This window comes from Chiloscyllium punctatum, chromosome 44, assembly GCF_047496795.1.
Source record: "Chiloscyllium punctatum isolate Juve2018m chromosome 44, sChiPun1.3, whole genome shotgun sequence".
Classification (NCBI taxonomy): Eukaryota; Metazoa; Chordata; class Chondrichthyes; order Orectolobiformes; family Hemiscylliidae; genus Chiloscyllium; species Chiloscyllium punctatum.
This window is the reverse complement of record NC_092782.1, coordinates 20,834,227-20,849,314: the sequence shown is the minus strand read 5'-3', so window position 1 is coordinate 20,849,314 and position 15,088 is coordinate 20,834,227. Positions and strand designations below refer to the sequence as shown.

General features: G+C 39.3%; 1 protein-coding gene across 1 annotated transcript in view; it reads left to right on the top strand.

Annotated features, from left to right (window-relative positions):
* washc4 (WASH complex subunit 4) overlaps positions 1 to 13,929 on the top strand; it is a 108,748-nt gene extending 94,819 nt beyond the window's left edge. Inside the window, exons 27-33 of the mRNA XM_072562430.1 lie at positions 1,156 to 1,222; positions 1,305 to 1,391; positions 4,142 to 4,289; positions 5,953 to 6,049; positions 8,735 to 8,931; positions 10,163 to 10,262; positions 12,861 to 13,929. Coding sequence (XP_072418531.1) covers positions 1,156 to 1,222; positions 1,305 to 1,391; positions 4,142 to 4,289; positions 5,953 to 6,049; positions 8,735 to 8,931; positions 10,163 to 10,262; positions 12,861 to 12,895 — 731 coding nt within the window. The 3' untranslated portion in view covers positions 12,896 to 13,929. The remainder of the gene's footprint in view (positions 1 to 1,155; positions 1,223 to 1,304; positions 1,392 to 4,141; positions 4,290 to 5,952; positions 6,050 to 8,734; positions 8,932 to 10,162; positions 10,263 to 12,860) is intronic.
* Positions 13,930 to 15,088: the final 1,159 nt, after the last annotated feature.

Here is a 15,088-nt window from a genome sequence, read left to right as displayed (position 1 = left end):
ATGTGATTCCCAGAACTGTACACAATATTTTAGCTGAGGTCTATCACTTCCTTGCACTAGTACTGTGTGCCCCTTCTAATAAAGTCAAGAGCACTGTATGTTTTATTAGCTGCACTCTCCATCATGAAGCTGATGCTGGTCAATCGGTTTCTTTAAAACAACTGAGGCGGTTGCAGTCAACTTATTTTCCTTTATCCCCGATGCATCCTTGTGTTCACTTTTTTCAAATGCTTGTACACTACCATGGATGATCTGAACTCTAATGCCTCTGTATATTTTTGTCTAGTTTGAAATGGTTTCAGTCCTTAGAAACGTGGAAGTTGAGCTTCCCTTTCAGTTAGGATTTTACTGCAAAAAACGGTACAGGTTTGAAATGAGGGTCAATGCATTTACCAAGTCACCAGTTCAGCTTACGGCTCGCATGCTCCCTCCCGCTAGCCCTGTGATTTTTATCACTGCAGGTTTGTATTTCTGCTGTCTCTCTCGGTCCCACCACATTTCTATTTTCATTCCTTTCAGTTCAATTCTGATTTCTTCCAGATTGATGCTAGTTGTCATTTCTTGATTTTCAGCTATCTCTTCTACCTTTTGCCTTGGGTTTTCTTCATTCGTAAGCCAGTTAAAGTATTGCACTCAGCTCTCTTGTCTATCATCCAGGGATGGACAATAAATGCTGGCCTAGTCAGTGATAATATTTAAATGTATTTTTAAAAAGATTTCTTTATCCAGAAAATGATGAATGTGTGGAAGTTATTATCACAGCGAATAGTAACAATGGGTTCGGGAAAGAATTAGGTGTGTACTCCAGAGAAAAAGGAATAGAAGAATGTGTTTTGGTAAGGTGAGGTAGAATGGGAGGAGGCTTATGTGCAGATAAATCAGTTTCTTGAAGGCATTTAATAGGCAAATAAACGCTAACGTATTTGAAAGAATAATCAAAGATGAATACCAATATGGTTAATCAGTTCAAATGGCTTGTGTCTCTTGCACATGTTCTTCTGTATATTTTAATGTGCCTTATAGGATACTGGTATGCTCACGTACAGAATAGTAAACTGGTTGTTTAATCATGGAGCATTGACCCCTCCTTATGACTGCATGTAGCATTTGTACAATGGGTAAATTTGCTTTCCTATTTCATGGTTTTCCTTTTAGGAAATGCAATGGGCTATGTTCGGATGATTCGATCTGGTGGACTGCATTGCTGTAGTAATGCAATAAGGTATTGTTTAATTACAAAAGTTCATATTATTTCAAACTTGGCACAGTCAGCTGGAGTTGACATTGATTCAATCCTGCTTCAGGTTTGTTCCAGACTTGGAGGATATTGTAAACTTTGAGGAACTTGTAAAAGAAGAAGGACTTTCGGAGGAAACTCAAACAGCTGCCAGGTAACATAACCAAGGACTAGCTGGAGCTGATACTGCCTTAACCTTGGAGAGGGCCCTGTCAAGCCGAGTACATTGAATATAAATGAACTTGTCGACATCACATGTTTCCTTTGCCTTATCCTTACTCTAGCAGGCATGGTTATGTGGAAAATTTCAGAGCTAACAGCTGAGATTAGATTAGTTCCAAGGATGCAAGGTTACAGAAATGGAGATAAGAGCTGAAGTTGTTCTCTTTGGGATGGAAAGAGCTAACAGGAGATTGGAACAAAATCTTTCATGTTGTGGAGTGTTTAGATCCATACTTGCCAAAGCGTGAGTCAGTTTTGAGGCTGGAAAACTGTGCACCTCCCCCCGCCCCATTCTCCCACTGGTGTGAAGAGCTAGTAGGGAGTGGCATACTGAGAGAGCAGGCTGCAGTGAAGGGCTGAGTGAGTAGAGAGAGAGTGCTGTTTAGACTACAGTATTTTTCAATTAAGAAACACCCACCGTTTCATTGGGTTTCTCAGAGCAAGAATGATGCAGAATTGGAGTGACTGTGCTGTTAGCGCTCAGTTGAAGCTTCACAGCAACCATTGTTGCTTCAAACAAAAACAGAAACTGCAAGATAAATTCAGCAGATCTGTGAAGAGAAAGCACAGTTGATGTTTTGAAACCCCTGACCCGAAGGCAGCGCAGGTGATGGTTACTGTGAAGGAGTAAGCGATAGGTGGAGATGAATCATGAGAGAGATCAAGATGCTTGGGCAGAAAAAGGGATGGATAATCATAAGCTGAAGAGGAAAAAAAAAACCTATAATGGGGACCATAAATAGGTAAAATTAAGTTGGCTGTTCTGAAAGCAGGGAGAAAGTGAGCACGGCAGATGCTGGAGATCAGAGTTGAAGAGTGTGGCACTTGAAAAGCACAGCCGGTCAGGCAGCAGCCTAGGCGCAGGAGAATCGATGTTGCAAGCATTCAAAACAACGATTCTCCCGCTTCTCGGACGCCGTTCTGGAAGCAACCCATGTCATGACAGGGCTAGGGTGAGAGAGTGGGTAAAGGATGTGGAAGAAGGTGTCCAAGCCCTAAAATTATTTAACTCAATTGTAATGGGTCCTGAAGCAGAAAATGAGATGGTATTCTTTCAGCTTGCACTAAGTCTTGCTGGAGCATTGCTGCAGGCCCAAGACAGAGATATTGGCAGGGAAACAGTATGTTGAAGTTGCTGCCTCAAAGCCAGAGACCCCAAAATGTCAGACTCACTGGTCTTACTGCAGGTTGCATCACACACTTAGGGAAACCTGTGGGCAGGGGTCACAACAAGAAGATACCATTTACGATTTGAAAGGACCAGAGCTGATTTTGATTAAGGATTTATAACTGGATTTAAAAAAACCCAAACCACATTCATACCAGATTTCTCCACGTTTACAAAACACCTTCCTTGTATTTCAATTGGTAATGAAGTGGTAAGAGAAAAGCAGTTCAGTCACATGTACTGATGTGTATTAATTAAGGAAAGTCAGCCCAGATTTGATAAAAGAAGTAACAAAGAGGATTGATGAGGGAAGAGTAGTGGACGTGATCTATATGGACTTCAGTAAGGCTTTGACAAGGTTCCTCATAGCAGACTGGTTAGCAAGGTTCTATCACATGGAATACAAAGAGAACTAGCCATTTGGATACAGAACCAGCTCGAAGATAGGTGGTGGTGATGATGGAGAGTTGTTTTTCAGGTGAGAGGCCTGTGACCAGTGGTGTGCCACAAGGATCGGTGCTGGGTCCACTGCTTTTCGTCATTTATATAACTGATTTAGATGCTAGCAAAGGGGGTTTAGTTGGTAGTTTTGCAGATGACACCAAAATTGGAGGTGTAATGGACAGCGAAGAAGGTTACCTCAGATTACAACAGGATCTTGATCAGATGGGTCAGTAGGCTAATAAGTGGCAGATGGAGTTTAATTTAGATAAATGTGAAGTGCTGCATTTTTGAAAGGCTGGACCTGTACACTTAATGGTAAGGTCCTGGGGAATGTTCCTTGGAATGCAGGTTCATAGTTCCTTGAAAGTGGCATCGCAGGTAGATGAGATATTGGAGGCGGCATTTGATATCCTTGCCTTTATTGGTCACAGCATTAAGTGAAGGACTTGGGAGGTATTGTTGCGGCTGTACAGGACATTGGTTAGGCCACTTTTGGATTATTGTGTGCAGTTCTGGTCTCCTTGCTATATGAAGGATATTGTGAAACTTGAAAGGGTTCAGAAAAGATTTACAAGGATATTGCCAGGGTTGGAGGATTTAGGCTATAGGAGGAGGCAGAATAGGCTTGGACTGTTTCCTTTGGAGCATCAGAGGCTGAGAAGAGACCTTAGAGGTTTATAAAATCATGAGGGGCATGGATGGGGTAGATAGACAATTCCACATTTCCCTGGGGTGAGGAATTGCAGAACTAGAGGGCATTGGTTTAGGGTTAGAGAGGAAAAATGTAAAAGATACCCTAGGAGCAACTTTTTCTCACAGTCGATAGTACATATATATGGAATGAACTGCCAGAGATAGGTGAAGGTACAGTTAAAACAGGTACATGGATAAAAAAAGGTTTAAAGGCATATGGGCCAAAAGCAGGCAAATGGGACTAGTTTGTTTTTGGAAACCTGGTTGCATGGATGAGTTGGACCAAAGTTTCTGTGCTGTGTGACTCTATGATTATAAATACGTTATGGTGTTTGCAGTGAGATTTTATTTTAGCTGTGTTTGTTCTTAAATGTTAGACAGCTAGATTCTGTCCTTACTGATCTCACTCGAAACTCTGCTGAGGGGACTGAATACTTCAAGATGCTGGTGGAGGTTTTTTCTCCTGAATTCCGCAGTTCTAAGAATATGCACCTACGAAACTTCTACATCATTGTGCCACCACTGGTCAGTATGCCTGTCTACTTCTTTATTACTTATGGATCCCCTGATATACTTTAATTACCCTGATGTGCTCACTTATGAGTTCCTTGGTGACTCTCCATTTCTGGTATTAACTTGTCTTTATTTGTAATCAGTGATACAACTGGTGCTCAATATCTCGGCCATTTTCTCATTCTTGGTGCTAATTTGATACCCTTTACATCGAATGAGAATAAATTTCAGAATAAACCAATTAAGAGGATAGGGTTCAAATAAGATGCATTCCATCAAAAAACAAAATCATGACCATGAAAATCCATTCTTAGCTTCCCAAGGCAGTTCAGGATGCTTTAGACTGGAAAAAAAATGAAAATGTTGCAGAGATTAGTAGAGTAAGTTTAAGGCTTGGGAATGCTGTAGAAACTATTAATGGACAATCGGAAAATTGATGAGTGGAAATAAAAATAGAATCTGTCCATAATCTGACTAGGAATATAAAAACAGATTGAGTTTTGATGTTACATTAAAAAAAAGCAGCTAAAATGAAAGCTTTTATTGAGGCAATGGTAGGAGAAATTAGCACCAAGAATGAGAAAATGGCCGAGATATTGAGCACCAGTTGTATCACTGATTACAAATAAAGACAAGTTAATACCAGAAATGGAGAGTCACCAAGGAACTCATAAGTGAGCACATCAGGGTAATTAAAACAGAAAATGTATTGGGAAAAACTTGGGACCAAACCTGACAAATCCTCGAGATCTGATGTACTTCAGTCTATGTCCTAAGAAGAGATAACGGATGTGCTATCTATGAATTTCCAAAATTCTATAGATTCCAGAACAGCCATGCAAATTGGAAGTTGCCAAATGTACACTGCTATTCAAAGAAAGAAAACAAGGAAACTCTGTTCCAGTTAACCTGACATTAATTGTCAGGAAAATATTATGTGCAGTTTGATCTCTATCCATGGAGGGGTACATTTACAAATGGAGGAGGTCTCACAGAAGGTTCACTAGATTGGTTCCTGTGAAGAGATGATCCTCACTATAAGAGACTATGTAAATTGGATCCATAATTCCTGGAGTATAGGAGAATGAGTGTTCTATTCAAACATGTAAGGTCCAGAAGGAGCTTGACAGAATGAGAGAAGTTATTTCCATGGCAGAGAAATCCAGAGGACAAAGGGTCAGTAGTTTTGGACTGAGATGAGAAATTTCTTCATTCAAAGGCTTGTAAATTTTTGAAATTCTCCACTACAGATGTTCCATAATTGAATATATTTGATAGATATTTAGTGTCTCACAGACTTAAGGGATATAAGGAGCGATTGGAAAAATGGAATGAATGCAGATGAATCAGGTATGATCATACAAAATGGTGTGAAAATGGGCTATATCACAGTGCCGCCATTGGTAGGCTGGTGTTATTAGTGTGACATGTATACAGTCAGTTACCATTGCAAGTGTGGATTCAGGAATTTATAATGATGATAGTTACCAAAAGATATGTGTACATCTATTTTATACCAAAAATTGCTGAATTACTTGATTAATCTTTAAATTTACCTGTATGAAGACCAAGCCGACCTAAAAGTTTTCTAATTGTAGCCAATTAACTATCTGTAACAGTCTATTAATTTTGACATTTTTTCATGTTACTAATCGTTATGACTGGTTTCTTTCAGACATTGAACTTTGTTGACCATTCAATAAGTTGTAAGGAGAAGTTGAATAAGAAGAATAAAGTTGGAGCTGCCTTCACTGATGATGGCTTTGCAATGGGTTAGTTGAAATGTCAGTTGAACTATCAGGAATTTCCTGTGCTCATTTGTGAAATGTTGTGCCAGTGGTTAAGATAAATCATCAACAAATGAAGAATAGCTCAGAGCGCAGGAGCACAGTGTAGCCTGACATCAGTTTCAATGAATTCTAGTTTCTTTTACTCATTCATGAAATGAGGGCATTAGTAGCTAGGCCAGCATTTATTGTCCAGAGGGCAGTTAAGAGTCAGCCACATGTAGGCAAGACCAGGTAAGGATGGCAATTTCCCTCTCTGAAGGATATTTGTGAACGAGATGTGTTTTTCCCAACAACCTACAATGGTTTCAAGGTCACCATTAGACTCTTAACTCCAGATTTTTATTGAATTCAAATTCTACCATCTGCCATTGTGGGATTAGGATCTGGACACCCAGGACATTACCCGAGTCTCAGGATTAACAGTCCAGCAATAATATCACGAGGCAGTCTAATAGATTTCACATGGTGGATGAGAGCTGAGCAGGTAATTGAATGGAAGATTTGCTTGAGCTTAATTCACCTCTTTAACCACAGGAAATTGTGTTCCAAATAAAATGCTATCTTGGCATTTACTCCAACCTGAGTGTAGAGCTCCACTTTTCTAGCACTGCCCAGATTTATCTTCAAATTGGCAGCGGGTGTTAATGTATCAACCTGAAGGATTTAAGTGGATTTGTTTTGCAGCTGAATCCTTGCTCCTTCAGCTGTTTGAGATGCTGTTAAAGGATTTTACAAGAATGGAATGAAAGACTTCAGCTATGTGGATGGATTGAAGACATTGGGCTGTCCTGCTTAAAAGTTTGAGAGGAAATTTGGTAGGATTGTTCAAAATGGTGAGCAATCAGCGCTGAATTAGATGAAGGATTTTGAACTAGACCACACTCATTTAATGTGATTTGCAAAAGAGATAATGGCAAGCTGAGGATGAACACACTTTTAAGGATTTGGAATGCATTGCCTTGCCTGACCATGTGGTAGAGCCATATACAGTCAGGATTTTCAAAATACAATTGGACAATTACCTGAAGGGAAATTATTTGCTGTACAAGACTAGAGCAGGGAAAGGGGCTGAAGAAGGGCTTATGCCCGAAACGTCGATTCTCCTGCTCCTCGGATGCTGCCTGGCCTGCTGTGTTTTTCCAGCACCACATTTTTCAACTCTGGTCTCCAGCATCTGCAGTCCTCCCTTTCTCCCAGGGAAAAGGGATTGCATGGGCCTCGTGTGCTGTAACTAATCTCACTGTAGGGAGGGGAGTGGGGTGTTTTGTCCTCTTGTTCTCTTTCTCCTCCCTTTCCAAATAATACACATCATAAATGCAATCAGGGATTTTGAAATAGTTATTTGAAGAAATAGTCAATCAGGCAAAAGATTGTGTTTCAGTCAGGCTGAGTGAGGGACACTCTATAGATCTACTCTGACTGGTTGTGCTATTGAATATAAAGGCACCCAATATCAGTGAGTTTGTCAGAATTCTCTCTATCTCTACTCCAACCTCCCAGGATCTTGCCCTGCTAGAACAGTTGAGTTCAGAATTCTGATGTACAAATTCTAAATGTTTCAATCTGTGAAGCAACAAACTGATTGTTCTCTTTCATTGTCGTAGAATCATTTACAATCTAAATGATGGGCTGTACAGGCCATATGGTGATGGAGTCCATGCTGGCTCTCTGTGGAGCAACCCAGTCAGGCCTCCTTCCTCACTTGATCTCCTTGCCCTGCAGGTTTCTTTCCTTTGGCAATCATTGATTATTTACACTTGCACCACCACTCTCATGGACAGGAGTCCCAGCTCATTACCACTTGCTGTGTTAAAAAGGTTCTTGCTCACACCCCCACATACCCTACCCAAAAACATTAAATCTGTGTCGACTAATCTTTGTCCATTTAGTAATGGGAAGAGCTTTTCCTTGTCTAACTTATCCAAAACCTATCACGATCTTAAACACCTCTATCTGTTCAATCTCCTTTGCTTTTCAAGCCAAACTTCTCCAACTTTACTCTGTCAATAAAAGCCCTCATCCTGCAACTGCTCTCATAAATCTTCTCTGCACTCTGCCAAGAATCCTCACATCCTTCCTAAAGGGTGGTTGTCAAAACTGGACACGCTACTGCAATAGGGATTCAATCACTGTTTGAGAAATGTTCTGCATAACTTGCCAGCCTTTGTATTCAAACTTTTATTTATAATGGCCAAAATGCCATATGTCTTGTTAACCATTCTCTCTGTGTCCTGACGCTAGCAAGGATTGTTGCACATGCCCACCCCTGCCTCTCTGACTTTGAACACTCTTTAGAATTGTGCTACAAGTCTATGTTGCCTCTCTCTAAGTTTTCTGTTTTGACTGCTTATATCATACTCACTCCTTACCTCCTTTATCTTCCTTCTCACCTCTCCTTTCAACCTGTTGTATTTGATCTGGATCTCACTTAAGAATTTAGTTGCAAACAATGTAAATCCTTCTCCTCTTGGGTTTTTCTTAATCTGTCTCTATTATCCATTATTCAAGGAGCCCTTTTTTCAATTCCCTTATTTTCTGCTGCTATTGGAATGTCGTGTGTAACTTGTACTTGAACTATCTCCTAATTAAAAGTCACACATTTTCCATTGGCATTCTTTCTGGCTTTATTTTGTGTGTGTCTTACTGATGGTTCTTCAATTATTGCAGGTGTAGCCTATATTCTGAAACTGTTGGATCAGTATCAGGAATTTGACTCGTTACACTGGTTTCAGTCAGTGAGAGAAAAATATCTTAAAGAAAAGAATGCAGTTGTCAAGCAGCAAAATGTCCAATCAACCAATCAGGATGAAAAGCTCATGCAAACAATGAATTTAACCCAGAAAAGATTGGACATCTATTTACAGGTACAGTTCTGTTTTCTGTTGAAGTAAATGGTCTGATATTCTGTTCTGTAGCCTCACTTTGACATGTACTACAGCAACAACTGAGGCCAACTTGAGGTTGACTATGTGTTCCAATCTCAACATGTTTATGGTTTGTATTCAGGCATGCATTTGTGGTCATTGTTGCTGGACGTTTGATCAAAAACATACTGTTAGTGTAATCCAGCCTTGCTTGCTTCCATTGTAAAAAGATAAATGAACTTTTACTACCTTTTTGGTAGTAAAAAGCCATTGTTATTAAATTCGAAGAATTTGTTGTAGGTACTTGTCTTCAGGACTTCCAGAATGGATTAATTAGTGTTAAATTTATTGGATTACAGGATTCTAAAACAGCAAATAAATGAATGTTGTTTAAATGTAAGAAGCTGCAGTTGTTTATATAATTTCTTTGCATCCAGCTGGACAGACACACAAGGCCTTGTTTTAAGGTCTCATCTAAGCATTAGCACCATCTTGGTGTTGCTAGAGTCATAAAGTTATAAAGCACAGAAACACCCTTTGGCCCACCATGTCTTTGCTGACCAACAAACACCAAACTATATTGATTCCATTTACTTACACCTGGTCCATAGCTTACTGTACCCTGACATTTGAAGTTCTCACCCAGATGCTGCTTAAACATTGCTCTGAACTACCTGCCCAAGGTTATATTCATGTATGTAAGGGGCTCTTGAGGTGCAGTGAGAATGTCCCCCACTGTTGGACAGAGGTTCTGGGTTCAGACCCATCTGAGCAGGTTGCTTTATAATGTCTCTGTGCTTGTATGTGAATTGGAACTCTCAATCTCCTGATATCTTCAACTGCGATAGCAACTAAGCCAAACTTAGCACACTAGCAGAACAGGTGGAATGACTAAATCCGGTTTATGGATTAAGTAAAAATCCAAATCCAAATAATAAGCTGGTGAGAGCAGAATTTGAAATTGGTTTAACTAGTTGACTTTTGACAGTATCTGCTGAATGGGAACAGTCCTTTTACTGGTATTTTCTAAACACCTTGAAGATACAAAAAACACTAGATCAATTAATTCTGGAGTACCATTAATCTTTGTTGTCTGAGTGAGGAAGCCTTTTAATAAGAAAACTGTTCTTTGATCCAGCTTGCTGGCATACACTGGCTTGACCCATTAATGGGAAAAGAGAATATTTTGTTGGTTTTTCTGTTATTAATGTATTGGTTTCTTTCTATTCAGGAGTTTGAACTGCTGTATTTCTCACTGAGCAGTGCCAGGATTTTCTTCCGAGGAGATCAGTCCGCAGCTGAAGAAAGTCAAGACAGAAAAGAGAGAGAAGGCAAGTTTTCAGTACAGTTGGTTCTGGTATAACACGATAGTTTCATTCTTGGGCAATCTTGTATTATAAAACAATTGTGCACTGGCCGTGCCATTTAAACTAAATGGGGCCAGAATCTCATTTATATCCAGTAAGGAAAGTTTGTGTTCTACAAATAATGGTCTAAATTCTTCTATCATGTTAAAGCCATTTGCATTGAAGAAACATACAATATAGCAGAACCAACTGTATTAAGTGTTTGACCAGTTGTACATTTTCCTGAGATATGTATGTCGGTCAGGATCCAAACAAGTTGGTGAGGCAGAAAACCAAGACACCATCCTTTGTAGATGAGTTTATTGACCACTCCCTCATATAGCTCTCTTCACCTACAATGTTACAGGAGTTCCCCATGTATATGGATATTTTTGAATCAAAATGTTCATTGTTCAGAAATGTTAACCTCTGGGACTTCAAACCAAGCTCCTGGTTCAGATAGAGAGACATTCTTATAGTACCACAAGGGCCCCTCTATATATGTCTGTATTCAGACAATTAATACCCACCATTTTTAATCTTCTAAACCTTAAGTATGAACATTAACAAGCTTAACAATATGATTAACTATGTGTTAACAGTGTCATCTTTATATTAGAGCAGTGTAATACTCTGAGAGAGCTGGGCTATAATTATATCAATCAGATATATTACCATTGATCATTAATTTTAAACTTCGAAGTTACTGATCTAATTTTAAAAAATCAGAACATTAGCATTCTGATAAAAAGGTAGTTGTCTGATTTTCCCACATGGTAAATTGGCTGTATTCCTGATGAAGGGCTTTTGCCCGAAACATCAATTTTCCTGCTCCTCGGATGCTGCCTGAACTGCTGTGCTTTTCCAGCATCTCTAATCCAGAATCCGATTTTCCCACTTGTAGCAGAGAAAATTCACATGGTGCTGACCTTGTTTCAACTGTGTAGTTACTTCAGTTTTAATGCCAGAGACATTGAGAATCCTGATGAAGCTTCAATCTGTGTATATGTGCTGTATTTAATTGGGAAGTTGAAACTTCTGTTGGATTGATGCCTGGGGACCCCTTTCAATGTCTTCCACACTAACCAACATCATGAACTCAAGCTTGCTGCTCTGAACTGAACTGGGTAATGCATTTATGGTTTTCCCACTGTGTTAATTACTAGTACAGGGTTGACAGTAGGAACTGTATCCTGAAACTTTGTCTAAACAAGTAACTCCTACCCTGAATCCTGTTGACAATACTCCTCTTGTCAAACCCCAAAAGATGCAAACATCATCCTGCAAAATAGGACTCTCCTAGCTTAATGTCAGGGGCTTCTTATTATGGCAGATGCTGGTGCATAGGGGAACAGTGGCTATTGTCAGGGGAGGGGAGTTGGTTCTGAACAATATTGGACAGTGGAGTTTGGTAGTTGTCAGGGATGAACTTTAGCGGTGAATGGAAGGGTTTGAATGTATCAATGTCAGGACCATTTGAAAACACTGAAGTGCATTGAACAGAAAACACATTAAGAGGGCATGTTTCAGTTCATAATGAGAAAGGGGGTTTTACTGTAGTTCTGCGTGGCCACAAGGCTTCCTGATTCACTTTGCTTATTGTCTCCTAGCAATAGCCAGGACTGGGAAGGCCGAAAACATGAAAAAGTGTTCTGTGTCTAAAAGGTTAACATTGGACAAATTTGGTGGAGTGGCCTTGGCACTAAGCTTTTAGGAAATTCCCTTCCTAAAGCTCACCACTTCTTCCAGAAATGTTCTTGAAAAAAGCTAAACTGTTTGACCAAACCTTTAAATTGCCACATAGCAACATTTTGAAACAAAAACTATGAAGCACCTTGGGATGGTTTACAATATTAAAGGTGCTATATAGTTGCCTGCTTTTCTCAGCCAAGATGCACTGTTACTAATAGTTGAAGGACACACGCACTGGGGAACTGTAAATGATGAGATCTGTTCAGTAACATACAGAATTTCTAACAAACAAAAAGAGAAATTTCTGAAGAAACTCAGCAGGTCTGACAGCATCTGTTGAGAGAAAGCAGAGTTAACATTTTACCTAGGCAATGGCCAAGTAATGTTATCAATAGACCATTAATCCAGAGACCTGGGTTTGAATCCTACCATGGGATTTTGAATTCATTAACATGAAAATCTGGAATTAGGAGTTTAATGGTGACCATGAAAAACCCATCTGGTTCACTAGTGCCCTTTAGGAAAGGCACTATGTGGTCCTTCCACTATAAGGAAAGTCCTTAAATGGTTTGGCCTGCATGTGACTCCAGACCTACGGCAATGTGGTTAACTACCCTCTGATTGTCTATCCCTAAATGCCCAATGCTGGCCTAGCCAGTGACACCACACCCCATGAATGAATAATAATTTTAAAAATAAATTGAGGCAGATGATCCTCCTTCAGAACCTTGTGAATTTCTCTGGCAATTTGTTTTCCTTTTGTTTCAGGTCTCCAGTTCTTAGTATATAAAATAAAACAATTTCTAGGGTTGGTAGTAATTTTAATGCTATTTGGTTGGAATTATTTTGTTTTCTGATCCTGACAAAGCTTGTCACATTCTCTTCTTCCAGATGAAGCAGCCAAATCGAACAGTGATGATTCCTGAAACAATCTGTCATGGTGCTACATTCAAAGAAACCTCTTACCATCTGAAGGCATATTTCTATCTGTTTCCTTTCACACACTTTTGCTTCTTGTACTATATTGTGGCTTGTTTTTTCGTGCATGAAACCTTTGATTTCTTGTCCAGTCACACAGCTTGAATCTGCTCACTAGTGTCCTACCTGGTTTCTACAGAACAGTGCAGAAAACTGATCCAATGGCTGTTGCTTTTTTGATTTTTATTTAGTACAACAGAAAACCAGGGTCCAACTGTATGCAGTGGCATATCAAAGCTCTAATTACAACTACTTTGACCAGCAGTGTGCTTTTGCAGAATAAAGGAAGCTAATAATTCAAATTATAGTGTGCTTTTAGGGCAGTGGTATCTCACAATTGTACAAATTGTAATTTCTGCAGTCCTTGATATAGTTAGGGAACCAATCCAATGGATATGGGACAGGGATAAAAGGTGATTAAACTCACTGTTTTCATTAGACATGGTTTGAGTGATGTATAGCTCTCCTGTCCAAAGCTGGTCTTTTTTAATTACTGGTTTTCTGCAGTGCTCTGCTGACACAGCGTTTGTCTTAACTCGATTGGTACCTAAACAGTTTCATTCAAGCTATTGCTCTGATGTAACAGCAGCAGCTGTGCTCACCTCCCCCACCCCACACACCCCAAAATAGAACAAATCTTCTCTTTAAAAGCAACTGATTCTATAAATATGCAAATGTAAATATTTATGTATTTTAGAAATACCAAACACTGCTAATAGGAATTATCATTTGAATAAATCATAGCTCATTTAAAAAGAGAGGTGCATTTGATAAAGTATCTCTTAACTTGCACTTAATATTTGACAAAACCTGCTGTAGTAGATTTTTAATTGCAAACTACCTGGTACAAAATGTAACTTGGTGATCTGTGCCACTTTGTAAGCATCAAGTTTATAATACTCAGGAATATTGGACCAACAAATCTTGTTGTTTCAAGTATGGTTTGCTTATTTCTGAACAATAAAAGAGCATCAAAATGTGATTTTAATAGTGAATTTTTCTGCACATTGAACTCCCTTTGTGACCCATTCTCTTAGAGCGATTAAGCAGACTGGCTTCTATTCACTAGAGCATGAAAGGTGAAATTTCAAGTTATTAGAGATACTTGGCAGCATAGATGCTGAAAGGGTGTTTTACATATTCAAATATGCAAAAGCTGGAGGCACAGTGGTCAGTCATTTAAGACTATAGTGAGTAGAAATATAGTGAAAGATTGGAAAGCAAGTGGTAAATGGGAAGGTCTTAATATATTTTCCAGATCAAAGGATAGTTTGGGAATCAGACAATTGTTTACATTTTTGTCTGGGATGCATTTCAGGTTGGACCAGTAACAAAGGGCTATCAGAAACCAAGGTAGGGATGATTAGGGACCAAAAAGGAAATTTACTTGTGAACTGGCACAGCTGAGAGATTAATATTTTGCATATTTTTACCAAGGCAACAAATGTTACAAGCTATTGGTATTTGGAGTTGACAAGGTGGCTGGCCTAGATAAGTGCAGAACATGAGAATGCTGGAGCTCAGAAGGTTCAGCAGCAGCTGAGGAGCAGTGTTGATGTATAAGAGTCATACCAGACTCAAACATTAACTCTGTTTCCATCTCCAAGATGCTGCGAGGCCTCCTGAGTTTCTCCAGCATTCTCTTGGTTTATTTCCAATTACCAACATCTGCAATGTTTTGCTTTTATTCAGATAAGATGCAACCTGGGATATTAAAGGAAGTGAGTAGAGATTGCAATGACGTGGCCATTATGTCTCTTCCTTGCACTTGAAGGTGGTACTAGAGGACTAGAGAACTGTAAATTGTTGAAAAGTTGTAAGGATAGGCTCAGAAGTTAAAGACCAGTCAGTTTTGGTGAAATAAAACAAAATAAAATAAAACAATAGGCTGCAGAATCTCAACAGGTATGGCAGCATCTGGGGAGAGAAAACAGTTAACATTTCAAGTTCACAACACAAATTCTGAAGATGCTGCTTGACCTGCTGTAATTTGAGTTGAAGAGAACTTCTAGAAACGACGACTTGGGATATATGTAGCTTAATTAGAGAGCACCACCATGGTGTTCTTAAGAGAAACTTGTTTAACTAATTTGTTGGAGTTCTTTGAAGAGGTCAATGCATTGTATTGTACATAGACTTCC